The sequence below is a fragment of the Xenopus laevis genome, chromosome 2S (genome assembly GCF_017654675.1).
Source record: "Xenopus laevis strain J_2021 chromosome 2S, Xenopus_laevis_v10.1, whole genome shotgun sequence".
Lineage (NCBI taxonomy): Eukaryota > Metazoa > Chordata > Amphibia > Anura > Pipidae > Xenopus > Xenopus laevis.
Window position 1 is genome coordinate 128,622,996 of NC_054374.1, and position 24,434 is coordinate 128,647,429.

General features: G+C 39.6%; 1 protein-coding gene across 5 annotated transcripts in view; it reads right to left on the reverse strand.

The window, feature by feature from the left end:
• Positions 1-22,891, reverse strand: part of itga7.S (integrin subunit alpha 7 S homeolog) — a 66,752-nt gene extending 43,861 nt beyond the window's left edge. Inside the window, exons 1-2 of one of the 5 annotated variants that reach the window (XM_041584373.1) lie at positions 22,801-22,891; positions 22,338-22,543 (exon numbers count right to left, since the gene is read on the reverse strand). In XM_041584373.1, coding sequence (XP_041440307.1) covers positions 22,338-22,516 — 179 coding nt within the window. In that variant the 5' untranslated portion in view covers positions 22,517-22,543; positions 22,801-22,891. Of the gene's footprint in view, positions 1-22,337 lie in introns of all 5 variants that reach the window. The other 4 variants (XM_041584374.1, XM_041584376.1, XM_041584372.1 and 1 more) reach the window with 4 other exon arrangements.
• Between the last annotated feature and the right edge of the window lie 1,543 nt (positions 22,892-24,434).

Here is a 24,434-nt window from a genome sequence, read left to right on the forward strand (position 1 = left end):
CCCCAAAGGATGACAACTTTGCCATAACACTTCTACCAACAGCTCCTGTGCAATAAACACTGGGCATGAGGATAAATGCCAGCACAGTAACCTGCAAGAAATACACACAAAGGAAACTACTAACCCTTTCTCATTCTGCTTTACTGTCTGGGAACCAAGCAGAACACAGTAAAAGCTGTTCACTGTTTGAACTTAAGACACTGTGCCAACAGGAAAAACACAAATTCTGAACCTTTTTCAAGATATGAAATGTTAGCTTCCATTTGCCCTGGCTGAATGCAGAAGCAGTAACTCATTTATGTTAAAACAAACAAAAAAAAAAAGATTGCTGGCTACTAATCTCAAGTGGACCAACTTGACGATGGATCTATATGCTTGTTAACCCCAATCACTCAAACCAATTTAAACAATTTAGGCAGATCAAGCATAACACTCTTTTGAGACGATTGAGGTAACTAGCAACCACACGGTAATTCTTACCGCATGGAACGGGAATCGGGATGGCCTGGGTGTCCAAACCCCAGGCCTTTCACTTGCAGTCAAACAATTCTAATCCAAATAAAATGAACTCAGCTTTAGCTTGGCACTCACCGCGTCTATCTGATGGCCCGGGTGCTGTGCCCCGAACCCGTAGCTTGGGCGAATCAAATCTCCAGACAAGAAAATGCACGCACTCCTGCAGCCGTGGTAGTTGAGGTAAAAGAGTCAATTTATTTCTTCATGTTAAAAGTAGCGTCCTGTGCAATAAACACTGGGCATGAGGATAAATGCCAGCACAGTAACCTGCAAGAAATACACACAAAGGAAACTACTAACCCTTTCTCATTCTGCTTTACTGTCTGGGAACCAAGCAGAACACAGTAAAAGCTGTTCACTGTTTGAACTTAAGACACTGTGCCAACAGGAAAAACACAAATTCTGAACCTTTTTCAAGATATGAAATGGTAGCTTCCATTTGCCCTGGCTGAATGCAGAAGCAGTAACTCATTTATGTTAACCCAAAAATATCTGGTACCACTGCCAGTACAGCAATACTGACTTCCATTGCAACTAATTTGTGTCTGCTTTTGTACTACTGGTTATTATATATGCTGGCATATGTCTAGGTCCCAAACGTCATGTTGACCCTACTGCCCAGGAATCAACCAGAGGTCTAGTTAGCGAAGTTATATATATGTTGGCTTCAGACGGTTATGAGCTAAACAGGGGAGCGGGGCTGACCAAAGACAACAATATAGGGGGAAATATCATCTGTTGTACTGGATGATAACAACATACAGTATGAAAATAATGTGTTGACGTGTCCGTGTGGTCTGATCTATATAGGTGAGACCACACAGGTGGTGAAGTCACGCATTTTTCAACACTGCTCGAGTATAAATTTAGGCAATACTACATTACCTTTGTCAAAACATTTTCTGGATAAGGGACATACTGCGGATCAACTAAGATTTATGGTACTGGAAACGGTGCCTCCGTTAAAAAGAGGGGAGGATAGAGAACTCAATCTGAAGAGAAGGGAAATATGGTGGATTAATAAACTTAAATCTTTATATCCATCGGGTTTAAATAAGGATTACAAACTTTTTTTGTATCTATGATTATGTATATGCTAAAACGACAAACTAATTGAGAATGCAAATTATGAGGTCTGTTCCTCTTTACTGATTTAAAAATGTCGTTTTAAAGGAGAAGGAAAGGCTAAAATGAAGTAAGCTTTATCAGAAAGGTCTATATAAATACACCAGTAAACCCTCAAAGTAATGTTGCTCTGAGTCCTCTGTCAAAAGAAACACAGCATTTCTTTCCTTTTATTGTGTACTCATGGGCTTCTGTATCAGACTTCCTGTTTTCAGCTGAAACCTCCAGGGCAGGGCTTGAGCATGCTCAGTTTGCTCCTCTCCCCTTCCCCCTCCCATCCCTGCTGTAATCTGAGCTCAGAGCTATGAGTGAGCAGATAGAGACTCAGGCAGGAAGTGATGTCACACCAAGGTTATATGGCAGTTTCTATCCTAAACAAACAGAGACAGTGTCTAGAGCTGTTTACTCAGGTATGGGAAAGCATTCTGCAGAATAAATATAGCATTCTAGCTTGCACAAGTGTGGCTAATCTGTTGGCAATAAACTGTCTTGGAGCTTTCCTACTCCTTTAATGTTGTGGTTCATTTGGCTTGATAAAGGGCACACAGTCTCTGAAACGTCCCTGCGATGTGATGTATTGAATTTTTAATACACTTATACATAATATTTGAGTGCTGCTTAATTTGTTATATTTTTTTATATGCACAGTATATATTATATATATATATATATATATATATTTATATATATATATATACCCATACAGTAAACAGCAAAGAGTAGAGTGCCTGGATACTGTAAGTGGGACAGGGTATATTAGGAAATGGATGCCACACTACTGAGCCAGCACTGACGCATGGACTTGAAATACTGTTAAGGCGACAATATACCAGCAACTGTGTCGGATGCAAGAAATGTTACAGTAGTAACACTCTCTTGGCTGCAGCTGTCCAGTAACCTCATTCACATGGTGGTATATTTATTCCCATGATGAGGTATGATTCTGGACACACTTATGCAATATAGGTGCAATGTAAATGTATCACAATTTTTCATCTTGTTCTAATGCTGGAATCAAGAAGGTTTTTGATTCATGTTGCTAAGTTGTGTGACCTAATATATTTGCATTGGCACTGGCCAGTTCAGCACAAAATTCTCCTATCTTAACGACAAGCATTCAAAATAAAACGATGAGAGCTTACAATCTAAGGTCACTATGGCAATGAAACTTTTTTTGGTCAATTTTAACAGGCACCTGCCAGTGTGGAAGGAAACCAGAGTAATCCAAAGAAAACCCATGCATGCAAATAGTGCCCTGATTGGAACCACCCTAAAATTTAGAACAGGGAGGTTTCAGTGTCCCGAACAATAAAACTTGAATGAACCTAAAAATCAGTAGCGCACATTTATCAATTGTACAAGGACACATAAGTTTATAGTCAGCATAGTTAGAAAATTTTAGGGGCATGGCACCATGTTCTCTCTTTCCAAACAAATGTTCCTTATAAGAGATTAGCAGGAAATTGTTCTGTGCCATTTACCAGGTCAGCTCAGTTTTCAGTTGAAAAGCTCACCTCAGGTGGCAGCACCAACCATGGGCGGCAAAAATGCTCCTAGTACCTCGAAAAGCCAAATGTCTGTTTTTTAAGCCGGAAATTCTAGTCCAAGTGAGTGCAATGGGGCAATCGGCATTCTTGATGCAAAGATTGCCCCCCCCCGGCTCAGGAACAGGTAAGCACTGGGGAATAAGGGTGTTGGGGGCAGCATTGCCTCAGGTGATTCCTGCATTAGAGACGGCTCTGCATAAAACACATATTAAAACTATATAAGGTCACTGTGTCAGAATTGCCTTTTAAAATCCTTTACTTTGCTCCACTTCTCTGTCCCCTGCTGTGTGTAGTTTGGTATAGCGCCAGCCAAACATTACACCCTGTGTCACCACTCCTAATCCTCAAACAGAACACAGATAGAGCAAACTTCTATGCATTTAACGCTTTGTGCTTTCTCAAGTATTGTTTTAATAACAGCACATGAAGGGGCACATTATCGCCCATGGAAAAATATCCTCTCTCATGTGCCATAAAGTGCTCAAAATACCTGCCCATCCACACCCATTGAAATCAATGCATGTAAACTATTTTATATGCAGCAATCCCAGGTTATCACACATTAATTCTTTCCTCTGCATTTTTCATGAGTACCCAGGATCACAACATGTAAAATGTTTTACATGCAGCAACTCCAATTTGTGTGGATAGACAGGTATTTTCGGGCAATTTATTGCCTGCAGAAGAGGAGATTTTCTGCAGATAACAGAGCATCCCATCCATCATGGTCCTTAAAGGGCAGTTTACAGTCACATAACATATAATTTACTTAACCATACACCACAAATAATGACTTTGTTTTTTTACTATTTATAAATATGAATCAGCTTCATTTACCACCATCTAATAAAAGCTAAGTGGCTGTGCGTCACAGTGGCTGGAAGTGATATTACTGGATACATTTTTTACCAGCATCTGAGAGATACCAGCAATGAATGTATCTGTTGCTCTATAACAGATCCATAAAGTTCAGGGAGCATGCTCAGTAGGAACAAAGACTTCTGATGCTGCTGATGCTGAGCAATGTATATATGTAATACTGTATATATAACAGACTATAAAAGTTAAGTCAGCTTTCTGGTTTACTATGCTGCTACTGGAAAGCATGAGGGGGGAAAACAATTGTATTTTTACATATTTTATAGATGGCCATGTTTATGTCAGCATCTCTGAAAATATTTTTTTTTGTAGCAGCTACTCAGGAAAGAGCCCGTGCTTGTGTCAGGTGCCTGGAAACTGCCTTGGCTTGAGGTCTGGGAATAAATGATCAGAGAGCTGCACGGGAGGAAAGGGAGGAACTGTACTGGCATCTGCATCTATGGAACACGTAGTAGGTCAGGAATCCCTAACCAGTGTGAGACTGTTGCACAGTGACCCCTGCCATGGCATGTTTGTGAGTCTCTCCATTTGAAGACATTCAACTATACAAATAAAAACGATATCATTTAAATGGTAAATTGCTTAGTTCCACGTATGACTTTATTTAAAATATACTTGAACACAGATGCCCTATGAACAGCCTACCTTCTGCATTATACCATGTTGTAAGCCAAATGCAGCCACAATTAGTTTTTGCCAACTGGTGTCACTTTGTACTTTTTATTTATTATTATTATTTCACTGGATTGGGGCGGTGTGACCCATTAGGGCATTAGAGGGGCATGAGTCACTATTAGGTTTGGTGCAAGGAAAGGAGGAAACCACCCAAGCTAAAAAAAAGGACATGCTGATCCACAACCATTTGCAATTTCGTGTTTGGAGCACTTTTTTTTTGGCTTTAAGTAAGGAGAAAAAAATGTTGGCATGGTATTTGGCAGTATGGGCTAAATTGCATTTGTTTCCCAATAAGTGATCATTAATCTTTTGTTTCCCTCTCTGATTAAGATTGTATTTGATAAGTACCATTCCGGAAGCAATCATTTATTCAGTGCAATGTATCACTCATGTGAATGATTTAGTTGTGCAGTGTTGCACTTAATTACAGCTAAAAGAACTCATTATTAGGCATTTGCACATGTATTAATCGCTAATCCACTGGTTTTTGGCGTTGGGCACAAAGTTATTGAGTTGTATGAAGAGTTCAGCACATTAAAATGAAAACTAAAGCCTTAAAATTAATATGACCTAGAAATGCTATACCAGCCCAGAGGTTCAGCAGTCCTATTACTGTAATGACCTCTGCCTTCAACCTTCTTCATATAAACTTTCCATTTTGAATCTTGTTAGGACAATTTTTGAGTGTATAGTTGCACTTGCCACTGCTTGGTCCATCCCACCCCTGTCCTGTTCTGAAATGAGTGCGGTGTTCCTACTGACCCAGGGCTGGATTTGAAGTTACGGCACGCACCCCCACTCCTGTATGGTCCATTGCCAGCCTTTAGGTGGTGAAACCTTCCTTCTCATGCACGCCCGCGAGCACGATCACGAGCAGTGGAGGGATGTGGCTGGGTGGCCTTGCCACTAATCTGGGCCTGTATTGACCTTCTCTGGAGATGGCAGTAACCCCAGGGTTCCCACAGTGGTTGAATCAATCGCTACATACAGTACACTTGCATTATGTATAACATTTGTAGGCTACTTCTCAGTTAACTTTTAGTTCCCTTTAAGCACCAGTTTCTGCAGATGAAAGTGTATATGATGAATATGAAGTCAGTCTCTAGTAATTTTCCAGCCTTCCATTCCAACTCAAAGGTTGCCGCCTCACAAGCATTTTCCAGTACTTTTCAATACATCTGTTACTGCACAAAACGTGGACTGAAATGAAATCACGCATCTTATTTTTAAGCGTCTTTAATAATTGTTTGCACATCAAGAAATATATCTAACGAAAAGCAATAAATGTGTTTAAGGCCACAGGGATGTATTTTAGGCTTGCTGCTTCCCTTGTAGTGAGAGGTCTAATGGAGGTAATAAGTTCAATTGAGGCCAGTCTGCTGTAGTAACAATTGAGTATAGTTATCAAACAGTGAAGTTAGAGATCGCCACAGTCCGCTGGAGTGAAATTCCGCCACTCTCCATTCATTTCTATGGCATTTTTAAAAGAGTATTTATCAATGGGTGAAAAGTGAAAATTCACCCTTCAATAAATATACCTTTCAAAATTCCATAGAAATGAATGGAGAGTGTCGGAATTTCACTCTAGCGGACTGTGGCAATCTCTAACTTCACTCTTTGATAAATATACCCCAATGTCTTTCTAGGCAAGGCCTGCAAAAAAAAAATAATTCACAATTGCTGATGACTAACAATGGTGCAAGGCTCAAACAACAATTTAAGCCATTAATACCAAATCAAAACCTTTGGGAAATTTAGAAAAAGGCAAATAAATGTTGAAGTTACAGTGACCCTGTACATAAGATTTTGATACTATAAGCGCAAGAACTTTGGGTTTTGAAGTGGTGAAAGTGACTAATTAAAGAAGATAAATAAACATATTACAGTATTGGGAACCAATAGCTTACACTTCTAAGGGTTTGAAATAGGTCACATTAGCCACGTTTGGGAGAAGGGATTCCTCAAAATATTTTACCAATAATTAAAATTGTCCAAAAAGTCACACGTGGTATCCTAGAAAGCTATGTGAGTTTCTTGTGGTGGCAACTCTAGCTTTGACTTGCAGTGATCTTGCAGGTAAAGTTAAGGAACCATGGAACTGGCGGGTATTTAGATCAAAGGTTGGCTTGTGTACTCCAGATCTAGAAAACCAAATCAAACTAAAGCTCATATAAATATCCCCTGGCAATCTGGATTGACGTTCCTTCCCTGTTAAAAAATCTGAATAGAGTTATTAAACAATCTTATCTTTAAGGTAGAGAGTGATATTCTGAGACTATTTGCAATTGGTCTTCATTTTTTATTATTTGTGATGTTTTATTTAGCAATTTCATCTAGTTGCTGTTGAAGACTGGAATACAACTATGAGAGGGCTTGAATAGAAAAATGAGTAATAAAAAGTAGCAATAGCAATAATTGTATAGCTTTACAGATCGTTTGTTTTTAGATTTGTTTTTAATGACCCCAAGTTGAAATTTGGAAAGAAAGAAAAATAAATAATTCAAATCTATAACAAAGAAAAAATGAAGGTCACTTGAAAAGTGGCTTTGAATTAGCCACTCTATAACATATTAAAAGTTAACTCAAATGTAAATTACCCCTTTTAAAACTCGGAATTTCAGCTCTTAGGGCAGAGACACGTGCTCAGATTCAGGGAGATTTAGTCGCCCAGCGACAAATCGCCTCTTCTTCGGGGAGCCTAATCTCCCCAAACTGCCTCCCGCCGGCTACAATCGAAATCACTGGCGGGATGGCACTTGGATCGCTTTGTTTTCCGTAGTCGCCTGAAATTTCCTTGCGAAGTGGAAACTTTCTTGCGAGCGTGCGTCTCTTCGAGAGAGTGTGTCTCTGCCCTTAAAGTTACCAGGAGCTCTTTGCCAACCCTGGTAACCTGTGGGCTGATGCACCTGAGGTGAGTTTCTCAATTTGTCTCATAGCAGCAGCGACTCTGTAAACAACTACACTCCAAAATATACAAAATAAGAGATCAAAAGATGCAGAGGGAATTGTCCTTTACTGAGACTGCTTAACTAGATGTTGGGGTACTCTGAACATTAATATATTTTTTATGAATAAATTGAATTATAATTCCTGGTAAGTGAATGGAGCTTGTTCCACAAGAAATCTGCAGAGTTGTAAGCACTGGCACTGCCCTGCCCCCATGACAGCAAAGGGGAAATAAACACTCCACTCAAACATGCCTTTGGAAATGCTTACTCTATAAACAGCATAATATTTTAATTGCAGCGGCTAGGAACTGTGCATGAGAATATGTCAATCCAGTACCTCCTGGGACAGCAGTGCCTCTCCATCAGCACACACTCTATTCCCATGCACACTATCCCAGCACAGATGTTCCCAGAGCTAAAGAAGGAATCCAGATTTCTGCCCCCTTCACGGTTTCTAAATCAAGAATTCCAGTACATCTAAAATTTGTAAACCCCAAAATAAAATGTCACCTAACGAAAGAAAAATATAATTCTGTACAACTTTCCATTATTCGCTCAATAAAAGTATTCTGTGGTTTAAAGTTCTTAGTAAATGTAATTGCTACTGAAAGCAAAATTTTGTTTCTTCCCATTTCTGCACTGCTTGATCTGTCTCTTATAACAATGTAGCAAAAGTCAGATTTTTAGCTTCCTCAGCTAATATCGGCTACACTGTTTCAAAAGTTAGAACATTAAAGCGGTGGTTCTCCTTTAAGTTAACTTTTAGTATGTTATAGAATGGCTAATTCTTCCAACTTTTCAATTGGTCTTTTAATTATTCTTTTGACTCTTTCCAGCTTTCAAAAGGGGGTCACTGACCCCATCTATAAGCAAACAAGTCTGTAAGTCTATAAATGTACTCTTATTGCTACTTTTCTATCACTCATCTCTCTAGTCAGGCCTCTCTATTCATAATTCAGTCTCGTATTCAAACCAATGCATGGTTGCTATGTAATATGGACCCTATCAACCAGACTGCTGTAATTGTAAACTGGAGAGCTGCTGAATAAAAAGCTAAATAACTCACAAAACCACAAATAATAAAAAATGAAAAGCAATTGCAATTTGTCTCAGAATATCACTCTCTACATCATACTAAGGGGCAGATTTACAAAGCTCGAGTGAAGGATTCGAATTAAAAAAACTTCGAATTTCGAAGTGTTTTTTGGGCTACTTCGACCATCGAATGGGCTACTTTGACCTTCGACTACTACTTCGACTTCGAATCGAACGATTCGAACTAAAAATCGTTCGACTATTCGACCATTCGATAGTTGGAGTACTGTCTCTTTAAGAAAAACTTCGACCCCCTACTTCGGCAGCTAAAAGCTACCGAAGTCAATGTTAGCCTATGGGGAAGGTCCCCATAGGCTTGCCTGTGATTTTTTGATCGAAGGATATTCCTTCGATCGTTGTATTAAAATCCTTCGAATCGTTCGATCGCAGGATTTGCGCTAAATCGTTCGACTTCGATATTCGAAGTTGAACGATTTTAGTTCCTGGTCGAATATTGAGGGTTAATTAACCCTCGATATTCGACCCTTCTTAAAGTTAAATCAAAGGTGAACAACACCTTTAGGGGCCAAACAGATACTGCTTTCACTGGTTATATTATCAAATGCCTTTTTTAATGAATGCATATTGAAACGTTGCTTAGAATTGCAATTTCTCATATTAGCAGCTCTCCAGTGTGCAATTTCAGCAATCTGTTTGCTAAGGTTCAAATTACCTTTAAAACCATGTTCTGATTTAAATAACTGTACTAATATGAATATGAGAGGGCCTGAATAGAAAGTAGCAATAACTATAAATGTGTAGCCTTCCACAGCATTTACATTTAGATTTTTAAGTTGGGTTAATGACCCCCACCCCCCTCTAGTGAAAGCTGGAAAGAGTCAGAAGAAGGCAGCAAATAATTCAAAAACTATTTTTAAAAAATGAAGACCAATCACAAACATGCTTAGAACTGGTCATTCTATAACATTCTAAAAGTCAACATATTATGAAACCACCCCTTTATGAAAGGGATACTATCATCATATCATTTCCATTTGTACCTATATCAACTTGTGAAGGCCAATATGTGTATACGCCTAGAAGGCAGATATTAGGCCTTATTAAATATAAGTGGGTGCAACACTAGGCACGAATATAGCACAGATTTCTGGATAATGGATTTCCAGATATTATCAGAAAATTCACGGATCCGCACACACTCTATTTATTTTACTATGAATGACCTGCAACAATCCTCATTAATTCCAATAGATTTACTATTGTGTTATGAGCCATTACTAGAGCCAGGAAGCAGAATGACCGACATGGACATGACCAGACAAACAGTGCCATGAATGGTATTCTCCCTACTAGGAACAACCCCCTAACCATTTTCATAGCCTTTGCAAAAAAAAAAAAATATATATATAGATATATATATATATATATATATATATATATATATATATATATATATATATATATACCGTATATATATATATACCGTATATATATATATACCGTATATATATATATATACCGTATATATATAACATTTAAAGTGGACCTCTCATCCAGACATATAAAGCTGTATAATAAAATATCTTTTCAAATAAAACATGAAATCCAAATTCTTTTTTTTCATTAAAGCATTCATAGCTGTTGTAAACTCATGTAAAAATTTCAGCTGTCAATCAAATATTGCTTGCCCCTCCTCTATGCCTTAGGAATAGAGGCAGGGCAGGCAGTAACTTTCACTTTTCATTCAGCACTTCCTAGATATCACTGCACTCGCCACATTCCCCCCTCTCTCTTCACCATTTAATTGTGTAGCCAGTGCATGGGGATGGACATCAGGTCCCCCATTCCGGTGCACAAACAAGATTCTGAGATGATACAAGGCTTGTCTTAATAACATAAATGGCTCCTGCCTGCTTGCTATTTCCCAGACTGAAGGGAACAAGATTCAAATAATTTATATACTGTAAATAAAATTTATTTTATAGGTTCAGCCTGAAAAAAAGTATTTAACAAAATACATATTTTTATTTGCAGTGTAATTCTAAAAGGTCTATATGAATATGAACAAATGTAATTTCCTTTAGACAGCCGCTCTCAAGCCTTTCAAGTTCAAGTTCACACATTTGCCTTTTGCAACATGCTGCAACTGGATTCATATTCAGGATTGGTGTCACATATAACAAAAGCAATATTCTCAAACTATCTCTGCTCCCCCCCCCATATAATTTTGAATGGTTGGATCCCTAGGCAATGCCAAAGATTCTCTAAATTCCTCCTGCTGCCAACATCATAATTGCATACCTTCAAGTGTTGTTTGTAGAGAGAGAGACACACACACAAGAATGCACTGTGCAAGGGGTGGGGGAAAACCTTAATTAACTAGGGCATTTCTCCATATTTACCTTACTTATATCTGTGGTGTAGGCAGATACAAAGGATATTGCTTTGGGAGAACACACAATAAATGCACATCTGGGAGGAAGCCCACTGTGACATTGATATCTGCTTCCCACAATCTGACAGCTGTACCAGAATTAATAATGTGGTGACTGATGTCCAGAAAAATTACTGTGATCTGTCACATACTACTCCATTCTACAATGTGACTTTATATTTCATTAGTATCTGTTATGTGACTTAAAGGAGAACTAAATCCTAAAAATGAATACGCCTAAAAATGCCATATTTTATACACAGAACTTATTGCACCAGCCTAAAGTTTCAGCTTGTCAATAGCAGCAATGATCCAGGACTTCAAACTTGTCACAGGGGGTCACCATCTTGGAAAGTGTCTGTAACACTCACATGCTCAGTGGGATCTGAGCAGCTGTTGAGAAGCTAAGCTTAGGGGTAGTCGCAAATTATCAAGCAGAAAATGAGGTTGGCCTGTAACATAAGCTGATGCTCAGGACTGATTATTACATTTTGATGCAAGTTGTGCAGGTTTCTGAGCTGCCATGTAGTAATTATCTGTATTAATTACTAATCAGACTTATACTGTGACATTTATATTCTATGTTTACTGTATATTTTGAGTCGGCCCCTAAACTCAGTTACTGACAGCAGCACAGAGCATGTTAAGAGAAGAAGACGGGGAGATATTGGGGCATCTTCAGAAGCACATACCTTTACTGATAAAGGGCTATGGTTGCCTTGGGCTGGTATAGAAGCCCAAAATATAATGTTTACATGCCAGCAAAGAAAGGTTGATCTGCTGCCTATCGCTCCCTGAATGTGTGTGGCTGAAAGGGATCAGATACACATGATCTTGTGCTTCCATTGTCCCTTTCCCTTTTGCTGAAACATTGTCCTCTGCTTTTCTCTTCTGGTTTTCCATATCTCCAAATCCTCAATTTTGAATTTAACTAGGATCTAATTTATACGATTTCCTAAGGAAACAACATCAGTGGTTCATTATCAAACATTATTGACATAAATTTAAAGAAAAATAAATTAACATTGTTTTGAGCCTGCTATTAGATTTAGTACCACAGAGCAGGGTCCTAATTGCCCTATGGGAAACTCTGTATGTCTCTAAACTCTAAAATGCATAATAAGTGTGCTAATTCACTGTTGCATTCTGTTTTGATTTGATTTAACTCACTATCACATCTCATTATATGCTGTATCTTACTTACAGTAGAATGTCTGAATCTTTCCCACTGAAACTAATTTAGAAAGGGTTCAGGATTCAGTTGGGTAGGATCTACTATAAATGTTATTTCTTGGCTGCTAATTCCAGGCCAAAATAAAAGAAGAGCAAGTGACAATTGTCTAAATTAGCTCTGCGATAATACATAGGAGTAAATTTACTAAAGGGCGAAGTGATTAACTATGGTGAAAATTCGCCAGCGTGACGTCATCTCGGTACTTCGCTGATTTATTAACGGGCACAGGCGTAACTTCGCTAGCAAAAAAGACTGACGCTGGCGCTCATTCACACTCAATCACCAGGCGGGGTGGAGGGCACTTTTGTTTCATTATTGTCTTAAATTTCTTTTTTGTTCCCTAATTTTATTTATGGTGTAAGATAGTGATGCCCAATCAGTGGCTTGTGAGCAACATGTTGTTCTCTGGCCCCTTCCCAGTGGCCTCAAAGGTGCTTCTTTTTGAATTTTTGGTTTAAAGGAGAAGGAAAGGCTAAAATTAAGTAAGCTGTATCAGAAAGGCCTATATAAATACACCAGTAAACCCTCAAAGTAATGCTGCTCTGAGTCCTCTGTCAAAAGAAACAGAGCATTTCTTTCCTTCTACACATGGGCTTCCTTATCAGACTTCCTGCCTTCAGCTTAAACCTCCAGGGCAGGGCTTGAGCATGCTCAGTTTGCTCCTCTCCCCCTCCCTCCTCTCCTCCCTGCTGTAATCTGAGCCCAGAGCTATCAGTGAGCAGGGAGAGACTCAGGCAGGAAGTGATGTCACACCAAGGTTATATGGCAGCTGCTATCCTAAACAAACAGAGAGCTTCTAGGGCTGTTTACTCAAGTATGGTAAAGCATTCTGCAGAATAAATATAGGTTATAGCTTGCACTATTGTGGCTAATCTATTGGCAATGAACTGCTTCGGTAGCTTTCCTTCTCCTTTAAAGCAAAATTTAGTTGTATAAAAACCAGGTGTCTTGCCAAACAAAGCCTCCAGTAGACTTCCAGTCCAAATGGGAGCTACAAATAGTCAATTTGCACCCCAAGGACTTTTTGCAAGCTTGTGTTGCTCTCCAACTTTTTTTTTACATTTGAATGTGGCTCACAGGTTAAAAAGATTGGGGACCCCTGGTGTAAGGCAACACGGGCTCCTGTTCTGATACTCTGAGTCTTCTGTTGGGTCAGGAAACCATCCACAATTAGCTCCTCAAGGCCTATTATGCCTCAAACCCATAATTAGTCAGAAAAAGAGAATAGCTATTGCAGAGTACAGACGGCATAGATATGAATAAAGCAGTTCCATGCCTATTGATCCTTTTTTTAATTTTAGGATCATGAATTATGTATAAGTTATCCAAACATCAGATAAAATGGAATCAGTTGAATACTGAGTGCTGAACGCACTGACAAAAATATCCCAAAGTCTTACAAATGCCAATAAGATTTTATTTAAACCAAATATGAAGCACATCAAAAATCTGCAGCAACCATATTGTCTTTAGCATCAAAATTATACAGTTAAAAATGCTTTGTAAAGGGCTAATTTACAAAAAAAAAAATTCAAATGCTGCTAAGTACAAAAACAGCGACGTTCCTTTGAAAACACCTTATCTGCATGTCTTTCCACAAGTATAAGCAGAAGCTCCTCTGGCCTTAAAGATATCTACAAATGTAATTGTTGTTGGAAACAATATTCGCCTTTCTCTTCTCTAAACTGCTGATTGTGACTCTTGAACACCACAGCAGAATCCAGCTGATCTATAAAGAAGTATGGAAGTTACTGTGGGTTTGAAGACTGAAGCAAAGCAGGCTTCTTCTATACAGTTGTAAGAGTCAGAATTAGCGCTGAAGAAAGGGAGAAATAAATGTTGCTTTGAATTGCAATGGCTAACTTTGTTTTAATAAATGTATATTGGAAAATGTTTCCAAATATTGTTTTTTTCATTATGGAAAAAATATGGGTGACGTTCCACTTTAAGTGAGTAGTCAAAAAGATATAACAGGGCAAAAAGATATAACATTTGATCCATTAATGAGGCGATTATCCCTGCTGATTTTCTTAAACAAGATAAGGTAGATCTCTACGGGAAGAGATGAACACTATCCCTACATATATTCATGAGGTCTCTCAGCACCAGCATTTATCATCTCATACAATATTCACTGGTACAACTGAAAATACTGCTGTTCCAGAGAAAGGCTGGGTACTCTCCAACTGCTTCCTTATTATAGATTCATAATCATATTGGTGGAAGGACAAAATACTGTATTGTGCTGGATCTGATCAGTTTGGGTTTCCTTCTCTCTAAGGCAGTGATCCCCAACCAGTAGCTTGTGAGCAACATGTTGCACCCCAACCCCTTGGATGTTGCTCCCAGTGGCCTCAAAACAGGTGCTTATTTTTGAATTCCAGGCTTGGAGGCAAGTTTTGGTTGTATAAAAAACAGGTGCATGGTCAAACAGAGCCTCAATGTAGGTTGACAATCCACATGGGGGCTACCAAATGGCCAATCACAGCCCTTATTTGGCACCCCAAGAAAATTGTTCATGCTAGTGTTGCTCCCCAACTCCTTTTACTTCTGAATGTTGCTCATTGGTTCGAAAGGTTGGGGATCCCTGTTTTAAGGTAATAGGTCTACCTGTACCTGGCATATAGCAACAAGATCTGTGCAAATATCTAAAAGTCCTGATGTTACAAGACCATCTCAGGACTGTGCATAAGTAATGATCCACTGTGTTAAGCAGCCCACACTTAACCTTTTTACCCAACACCTTGACCACGTTTAACTCTATAGTCATGGTGTATGTGCCTCCAAAAGTGTATTATGTTGCAGTATGATGCTCAGGATCTCATGTTCAAATCATCAAAACATTAAAATTACAGAATAAATACAGCAAGGGGTGTAGCTTCACCTGTGTAACGTGATTAGAATGTTTAATCTGCTGCAAAAGTCACATCATGGTCATTATCAGTACAGCCCAAAAGTGTATTGTGCAGATTAGATTGCTCCAAAAAGACATCCCACAGCATGCAAAACCCCCAATAACATACCCCATAGTCCACAGTTTGCCTACAATGTATAACTACCAGTGTTCCCAAACATGAATCAAACATTCAAAATTGACTCAGCAGCGCATCACATATCCATAGTCCATAAAGTATGTTGAGTTTATTGCATAGTCTGTAGTGTCCCTGTGAGTGCAACCCTGCTCCCCAAATAAAGCCCCCCATAGCTCACATTTCACTAACAGTATATCACAATGCCAATCATTTCCACAGCATTATATAATACAGAACCACAGAGCAGCAACAGCAGCACAGAGTAAACCAAACAGAGAATGACAGAGCCCACCACATGGAACCCAAATTGTAGTTCACAGCAGTGTAGCAAGTCCATACCCACGTTTCTAGCCACTATGTATGGGATAAAACATGTACAGTACACACATCAAATTTGTTCAAGCTGTGTGTTCATTCTAGCACACAAACATTATGACACCAGTGTTCCCAAACAATTGCAGAGCGTTTTGTGTGCAGAGTACTCATTTTTGTGGTGTTTATACAAATGGCCTGTAGGTGTCACTGTGCACATGAGTGGTGCTGTGCATGCACAGTACTTTCTATACAGCTTGGGGTGTTAGAGAAAAGCTACTGTTGATGTGTAATGGCTGCATGAACCTGCTAATAAAGCACTGTTATACTCTACTCATCCTCGACTACCAAAACACAACAATTCTGTCCCATGATACAATTATTTCATATCACACTTCGTATCATTGGTATCAAAACAACAACCCTGTGACTTTTGAACTTCTGACCTAGTTGTAAACCAGATTCTCTGCCAAATTGCCACCAAAGCATTCAAGTTATCTCTCATCTGTTCATGCCCCTCTTTCAATAAGATTCCACTGTTAGTTTGACTGAACTATTCTCTTACAGTCAGTCAGTAATATCCTCTATTAAACCGTGAACAATAATATTTAGGCACCTTGTACAGTAAACAAGTTTTTAATTGCTCTCCATCTGTTTTCTACAAGGATATCACATTCCAAGCATAATACAGCCACAAGGAGTTGCCAGACTGAAGACTGGGAGTGTTGGTGCTGCTCCCCCAGAAGAATGTTTCTGGAAATTATTTCACTTATTTTAATTAAAATGATGAACCAAATTCATTCCTGTGCCTGACACTCCCTATCTGCACCTGCAATGCTTCATTGTGTTTGCCATTAAAGGCTAATTAGAGAAGGTTTACTGTAAGGATTGGGGAGGATTAATGGAATGAAGGAAAACAAACCAAAAAGTGTAAGGGACAAATAAAAGGCAGGATACAGCCAAGTACAAGGAAAGCTGAGGCCTTTGACATAAAAAACAGATGTAATGCTTGTGAAATCATACATATACTGTAGCTTTACACATACAATAGTGCATGCAAAGAAGTGTGCCTAGATTAATGCTAATTATTTGCATTATTATAGACTCAGTCCAAAGCCTTAGAAGGCTGCTATAGCTGAACCGCACTCAAAGATGACAAAATGTGCTAACCTGACAATGAGACATGGAACCCAAACATTTATTACACAGTGAGCATATGAAAGGCCTGGCTGAAAATATTAGAGCTATGATTTATTAACATGTCCACAAACCAAACACTGGCTTTGTTGTCTATGTGTTGCAGGGGCTGTTAAAATAGATCAATGAAACATATACTTGATTGGGCATCTAAAGGATGTAGGATCATCTCAGTCTGCCCATCTTCAAAACAGGTCACTCAAACCAGTCCCGCTATGTGGCACGAGCCATACAGGGAAAGATTCAAGCACTATACCTTCAACTTAAGCCCAAGGCAAGTCAAAGGCAGGTAATGTTGGGAGATGTTGTTTCGCTTAAACTGGAACTGTAGAACCTTGTATACAGTACAGCTGAATTGAGCCAGTAATGCTTTATATATATCCTAGCATCCACAGTTGAGAGAGCTTTAGTTTTGATAATAATGAAATCCATAAGAGAGGAATTGACCTGGGCCTGCCACCACTGAGGACAGCAATGACAAAGATGCTCCAAAAAGTTTAATAATGGCTCTAAAGTCTAAAATTCTCAGTGCTTAAAGAAAAACAACGTTTCATAAAGTTCATTAAATATATATCAGCTCCTGCCTCAATGCTTATGCTATTGACTCTGACTTTTACCCAGGGGTTAGTTTGCAGTTCAGGAGGCCCTTAAATTAGAAAATTCCTACAAAGGATGCCCTATGTCCTATTCCTGCTGTGCTCTGGAGAAATGGTACAATGTCCCTAACCGCAGCAACTTGTTACATCTTCAGCAGAGCCACATGGAGTTACCATGTTCCTTTGATCTGTAATGTGTCTGTTATTATACTGTAACTGATTTAAATCACCTTTTCCCTACAGTGATAGGGAACAGGATAGGTCTGCTGCAGGAAGAAGGCACCTACTGATATTATACTGTATCCCTGCAGACCCCAGCACAGTGCCATGACAGAGGGGGTTGGAAGGTACCCTATGCAGGAAGCTTCATGTTGGAGAGATCTCCTAAATAGGGAATAAACCCCTGAGAATCTGAATATTTTCACTGCCTTTACTTCCCCTTTAATATTTAGATATTTAGAAGATTGTGCAGTCTTGTTGCAAACAGACAGTTTAATCTCATGATAAATGTAGAGTGTTCTCAGGACTCACATAATTCAGATAAAGAATTTCAGAAAGTGATGCTGTACCAGCCGCTACAAAGCTCAGGGTGGAAGAATGCAATGGCAGCAGGACAAACTGACATGAAATTCTGAAGATAGGGCTGTAAACAACATGAAAACAAAGTGGAAAGATCGCTGTTCGGTGTAACTTTGTTTTGCATTGTTAAAATAACATTATCTCCGCACTGGGCAAAAGAGTTTCCTTTGGGAATCTCAGATTATTTATATGTATAATGATGCTTATATATTGAGGCATTCCATTCATACAGTTTAATATAACACAGCAGTACCGCCACCAGAGAATATGACTGATATGCTAAGGGCACTAGTCATTCCTCACCATATATAGTATATAATAGCAATCACCTATCACCTTTTGATTAACCCTGCTGCGTCCACAGCCAAGTAAATTATATGTATATAATTGTGGAAAGTGGGCATTTAATAGTTTTTTTTGTATATCGCTAGTCATATATTATGGTTGCTGAACCATCATTTATCAAAAAAACATTTTTCACATGAAACTGCATTTATACATAGAGGTCAGACAGCAGGCCAGCAAGGGCATCAAAGGCAAGATGTAAAGACTGAATAGGATTGAGGTACTAGTAGGGTTGCCAGATTTCTAGAGAAAATTACCAGCCTTCCTATATTTTTATGCCTTTTTCCCTATTAATAACATTGGCATCAACCATAATTTTTTACCAGTTATGCAAGTAAAATAACAGCAACTCTATTGGCAACAGTATTATCCAGAGGTCAGAACAGGACAAGGCAGGCCACAGGCAAACCAAGTCAAATAACAGACAGAAGTCCTAACATCCATGAATTTACAGGAATGGAGAGCAGTAACCAGGCAATGCTGAACAAACAATTGTACCCTACTAAAGCAGTTATGACACCAAAAGTGCTCCCTGCTGAGCCACCAACCCATAATAAAAATGTGAGTTTCCATTTTGGATAACTTGGCTGAGGTCTCCTAAGGCTAATCTCATACAAGACACACCATGTGACTGCTCATAGGCTAATGCAGAGCCTTTCAGTGCAGAGCAGACCTTTAATGCTTCTGAGCTCTTTAGCAACCACTGTGTCTGCTGGTTTGTTTGTATTACTGTGTTCCAAGTGATACCTGTCTTTGTTACTACATAGGTTGTATGAACATGTATCATGGGAAACATATATTTTGATTTGATATTCTGATGTTCTCTGTGCACAAGGCAATGTGATTTCATACCTCATAAACTATATAAAGAGATTATTTTTATACCAACATATGTGCAAACCCAACATATGTTATTATTGAACAAAACCCAGCACAGATCAGGATATCATTGACTTCTACATTACTTTTAACACCATCAAAGTTTAATTTTTTTTTTCCTCTGAAAAAATTGCGTTTTATCTTTTAAAAGTCCTTAGAGTCTATTTGACACTTTAAAAGGATCCAGTGGTTTTGCATCTGGGTTGAATGACTGGATCACTGGGGCCGCTCTGTGCAGTTTATGATTAGACATGATCTGCATATACAGTACATACAAATGGGAGCATTAAATCAGATGATCTGCATGTCTCAAATTCTAGGCTTGTTCAAGGCACAAATCATACTCATTTTGTCAACAATGACTGAATTGGGTGACAGCACCTCTCCACATACACCAACATCGCCCTATGAGATCCTGAGAATGGATTATAGCTACACTCCACATGAATCTATTCTGCCGGGCTCTGCCCATGAGACTGTGGAGTAGAGATCCCTGAAAACCAACCTGTGTACATTAAAGTGATTGTTCACTCTACAACACTTCAGTTCAGTTGTTTTCAGAAATAACAACTTCAATTGATTCCTATTCAAACAGCTGCCTGAGTTTCATTAAAGGCAGCTGTTTGAACGAATACAATAGTTGCTAATACTTCACATATACTGCTGAGAAATGTATGAACTAATTGTATCAACTAAGGGCTCTTACACACGGCCGTTCCGACCTGCGCTCCCCTGCGTTCCGTTTTTTTGGCTTTCAGCCGCAGGGGAGCGCAGGAATAGACGCAAGTCATTATTTGAAATGGGGCTGTACTCACTCAGGCGCGTGTAGGCGCCGAACGCAGGAAAAATGCAGCATGTTGCGTCTGAACCTGCGTTCGGCGCCTACACGCGCCTGAGTGAGTACAGCCCCATTTCAAATAATGACTTGCGTCTATTCCTGCGCTCCCCTGCGGCTGAACGCCAAAAAACGGAACGCAGGGGAGCGCAGGTCGGAACGGCTGTGTGTAAGAGCCCTAAATGTAGCAAATTATAACAGTTCAGAATCTGCACCTGGATCACTGAGCTGCCAGACTGACACACCAGAGATAAGAACATTAAAGGGGCCAATTTATTAAACTGCAACTTTTTCGGGCTCTGGCTTTTTAACACAAAAAATCAGATGATCCTTTTACTAGTAGATCTTTTTTTCGATTTGTGGTTTTAGCGGTTTTCGGGTGTTTTTGACAAAGTATATCAGATGTAGATGCCTGAGAATAAGCAACCATCAAATTTTGAGCAGGCTCATTTCAATGACAAAAGCTTGTGTCATATTTTGCCAAATGCAAACTCCACTGAAATCTATGGGCAAATAGTTAATGGAATGAGGGGAAAAGTTTTCTAAAAAATAAAAAAATAAAAAAATCTGACCCTTTATCTGGTATGGGATTGTGTCATTTCACAAAATCTATAAAACTTTTTGTGAAGTCTAGGGTGATTTTTTTCTTTGGGGGTTAGTCAGGGACAAGGTGAGAAACGTGCCTCAGATGGCATTGCCCCACAAGTTGCCAGAGAAGGTAAAAATTCAGCTCTTCTAGTGTATGAGAGCGCAATGGTGCTCTCTGAATATTGATGTACCCTGCTCCATCCAGGATAAGATAAGAGCACTGAAGGGGGGCAGCATCACAGGGCAGCTTAGGATTCCAAATCCAAAATCCAAATTCCAAGTCCCCCATTGTTGATTTCAGTTAGTTGGCACACAGATTCTTCATGTAGAATAAACAGGGTCACCTTGAAAGATAATCCCCCAGAATCCAGTCATGTGGCATAATAAATGTAGTGCCAAGACAATGCACAATGCCACCTGAACAGACTGAAGGACAAATACAAAGCAGTTTCCTTGTACAATAATCAGTGGTGTCGCAAATGATGTGGTCTTCCCATCATAATGAAGCCCCTTTAAACTTAGGGAATACATTTTTCATAAACATATATTGAATATTATGCCCTGGGCACATGGTAGAAAAAAATGTAGAACCAATTCTATGCATAATGCTGAGACAGTATGAGAGATAAATACAGTTCCAAATCAGAACACATGGCAGTACTACATATAATGCCCGTATGTTGCCAGCCCTCCCATGTATAAGCACATTTAGGCAGTCACACAAACTAAATACAGGCACACACACAGAGTCTGACATACTCAGGCCGGCATACACAGACACAAATGCAGACTCAGTAAATACACATGTTCTTTGGCAGGCATACACAGTACTCAGACATACTTAGGCACCACACACAGGGGGTCATGTAACAACACTGGGAGAATTATATATACAAAAAATTGGGACTCAACCCCCAGCCCATAAGCCCAAATGCTGTAGTGATAGAAATAATTGTATGAAAAAAATCAACATATATAAAAAGGCAATATTTATTCAACACCATGCCATAGCACCCTAACTAAAACAACTTAAACAGAAGCAGTGCTGCATGTCTAAGGAGGGATCCCTCAATTCAAAAAACTTAACCCCATCAACACTGGGAGAATGTGCACCTGGGCAGTAACCCATGGTAACCAACCACATTTTTGCTTTCATTATTCAACTGATGACAGATGGCTAAAAAAAAAAATTAATAACCATAGGTTGCTATAGGTTACTGCCTGGGTTTAAATTTGACCAGTGATGATAAATGAGCTCCACAGAGTTTAGAATGCACCCAGACACACACCCCTGCAAACTCAGACACAGGTGCCCACTGAACTTGCATCTTTTTCTGACTTTCTGACTGACATGCTTATGTGAACTGCAGTTCCCAGCCTCCTCCCTGCACTGTTTGATCCGGGCACTTTACAATCAGCAGCATGCTTACACCCTGAGTCCTGGAGGCAGCATATTTCCCCTCTAAGGTGGTAGATTTAACTATTTCCTTCCAGATTTTGCCCTCCGACTGTGCTGGAAATCAGGGTCTGCCCCTGGGAACTCTATATGGTAAAACTTACCAGCTCATAGGGTCAGGATTCAGTTGTTTGTGAAGGGCCAGTGAGAAGCCAAATAAACTGCCCTTTTCCCCATCTTTGGTCAGTGTGTTGGTGACATCCAGATTGAAAGTTTGTATCCTGAGTGCAGAGAGCAGTAGCAGGCAGGAGAGGCAGAGGGGAGCACCCAGCTCTGCAGGCATTCTACTTAGTCTCCTGTGGGTGGAGAGCTAGAGGAAAACAGTGCTAATGAGCCTTGTGCAAGGTCATTCACTAGATCAGCCCCAAGCCTTGTCTGCTGTCATGCGAACATGGGAAAGTGAGGACACAGAGTGAGGTGCTGGTGACCAGACGGAGTGCAGCATTCACACAGTGACCAACCCTATCCAGGACTTGAGAGAGTGCAGGGAGGTGGGGTGGGAGGTGGAAGGAAACAGAGACGATAGAAGCTTAGTCACTTTCTCCTGTGACATCAATACTCACTTACAGGACATGGGTGTCAAACTGCCAGTCAGAAATCTGAAGGGGGAACCTTGCCATCCAGTGATGTCAGTACTCAGCATATGACTTCATATTACAAATGGAAGATTCTCATGCTGCACTGATGCAGATTCTCTTATTTAGTGTGAGGTACAGGTGCCCTGCTCCCAGATCCATTTTTGTGTCTGATCCTCACTCTGCTGTGATCTAGCTTTGTGCTGGGATCCATGCGCTACAGCAGGTTTTGTAGTGCTGCAAAGGTCAGTGGAGCACATCTGAAGGGACTCCACTTTATATTGATGACATAGGTTACGGCATGATAAATGCTCTTGGAAAGAAGCAGAATCAAATTTCCAGCACAGGTGGAGCGCAACATCTGCTTAAGGGAGTTCAATCTAAGCCTGAGAGAGGAAATTTGCTGCCACAAGAACCTGATGGTCTGCCTGGTATCAGCATAATGTTGCCTGCACAGTGCAGAGCTCAAACTGTGCAGGGAGGAAGGAACAGAGGAGGGTGGGAATTGCAGTGAGTTCAGATGAGCATGTCAGTCACAAATGCATCCAAATTCAGAACTTCTAAGGGAAACTGCGAGTCAGTGCGCCAGCAAATATATGATAGATATACTAAAAAAAAGGGGTGCTTCTTGGTTTCAAGTAACGATATACAGAAATACATAATATACAGGTATGGGACCTGTTATCCAGAATGCTTGGGACATGGGGTTTTCTGGATAACGGATCTTCGTACCTTATGTCGACTAGAAAATAATGTAAACATTAAATAAACCCAATAGACTTTGCTTCCTAAAAAGTTTAATTATATCTTAGTTTGAATTAAGTACTATTGCTATTGGTATTTATTATTAAATATTAATATTTGTGCTCATGGGGTGATCCTTGCTGCTGCTGCCTCCCTTCCCTTCCCCCCGGCGCTCACCTTTTTTGGGGGGGGCAGGACACTAGCACAGAGAAGCCCTATTGTACCCCCTGCACTAGAAGAGTAGAATTTCCAGTTTGAAAACCAGAAGTTTGTCTCTTAAAAAATTACCAGGTACTGGCCCTCGGATGCTTATATAGAAAATAGGGCCCTGGTTAGTGGATTTAATTAGAGGACATAACAGATCCTGATTGAATTCTGGGTGTTCACGGGTATGTGCCACTGTGCATGCTAAACTCTATTATGTGTTATGCCTAAATATGCCTGTGTACTGTATGTATGTGCCTGACAAAAGAATGAGGGGGGAGCAGGTGTGTCAGGTGTTATCATTCATTTGTGAATGATAAGTATACAATTTGCCTTTGTTTTTGTTTTATATTATATAATGTTTTATTCTAAGGAAAATAATTTCATATAAGTTTGCTTTGTTTTTAATTTTTCCATTTTCACTTAGATACAATGTTGGATGAACTATCTTTTGTCCTTTGGGGTTATGGAACCTCTATTTCTTCTTTGCGAAAGGATCTAATAAAACCTGTTTTACAGCTACTGGTGCAGTCAAATGGTTAATGGATCAGTCCACAAAAGAGAAGGGCAGGGAAATGTTCAAAGATAGAGAGACGGGTAAAAATAAACTGGAATTATCTCCAAATAACTCAGTGGGAGGTTTACCAAAAAAAGGAGGGAGTGGAGTATTTATCTTTG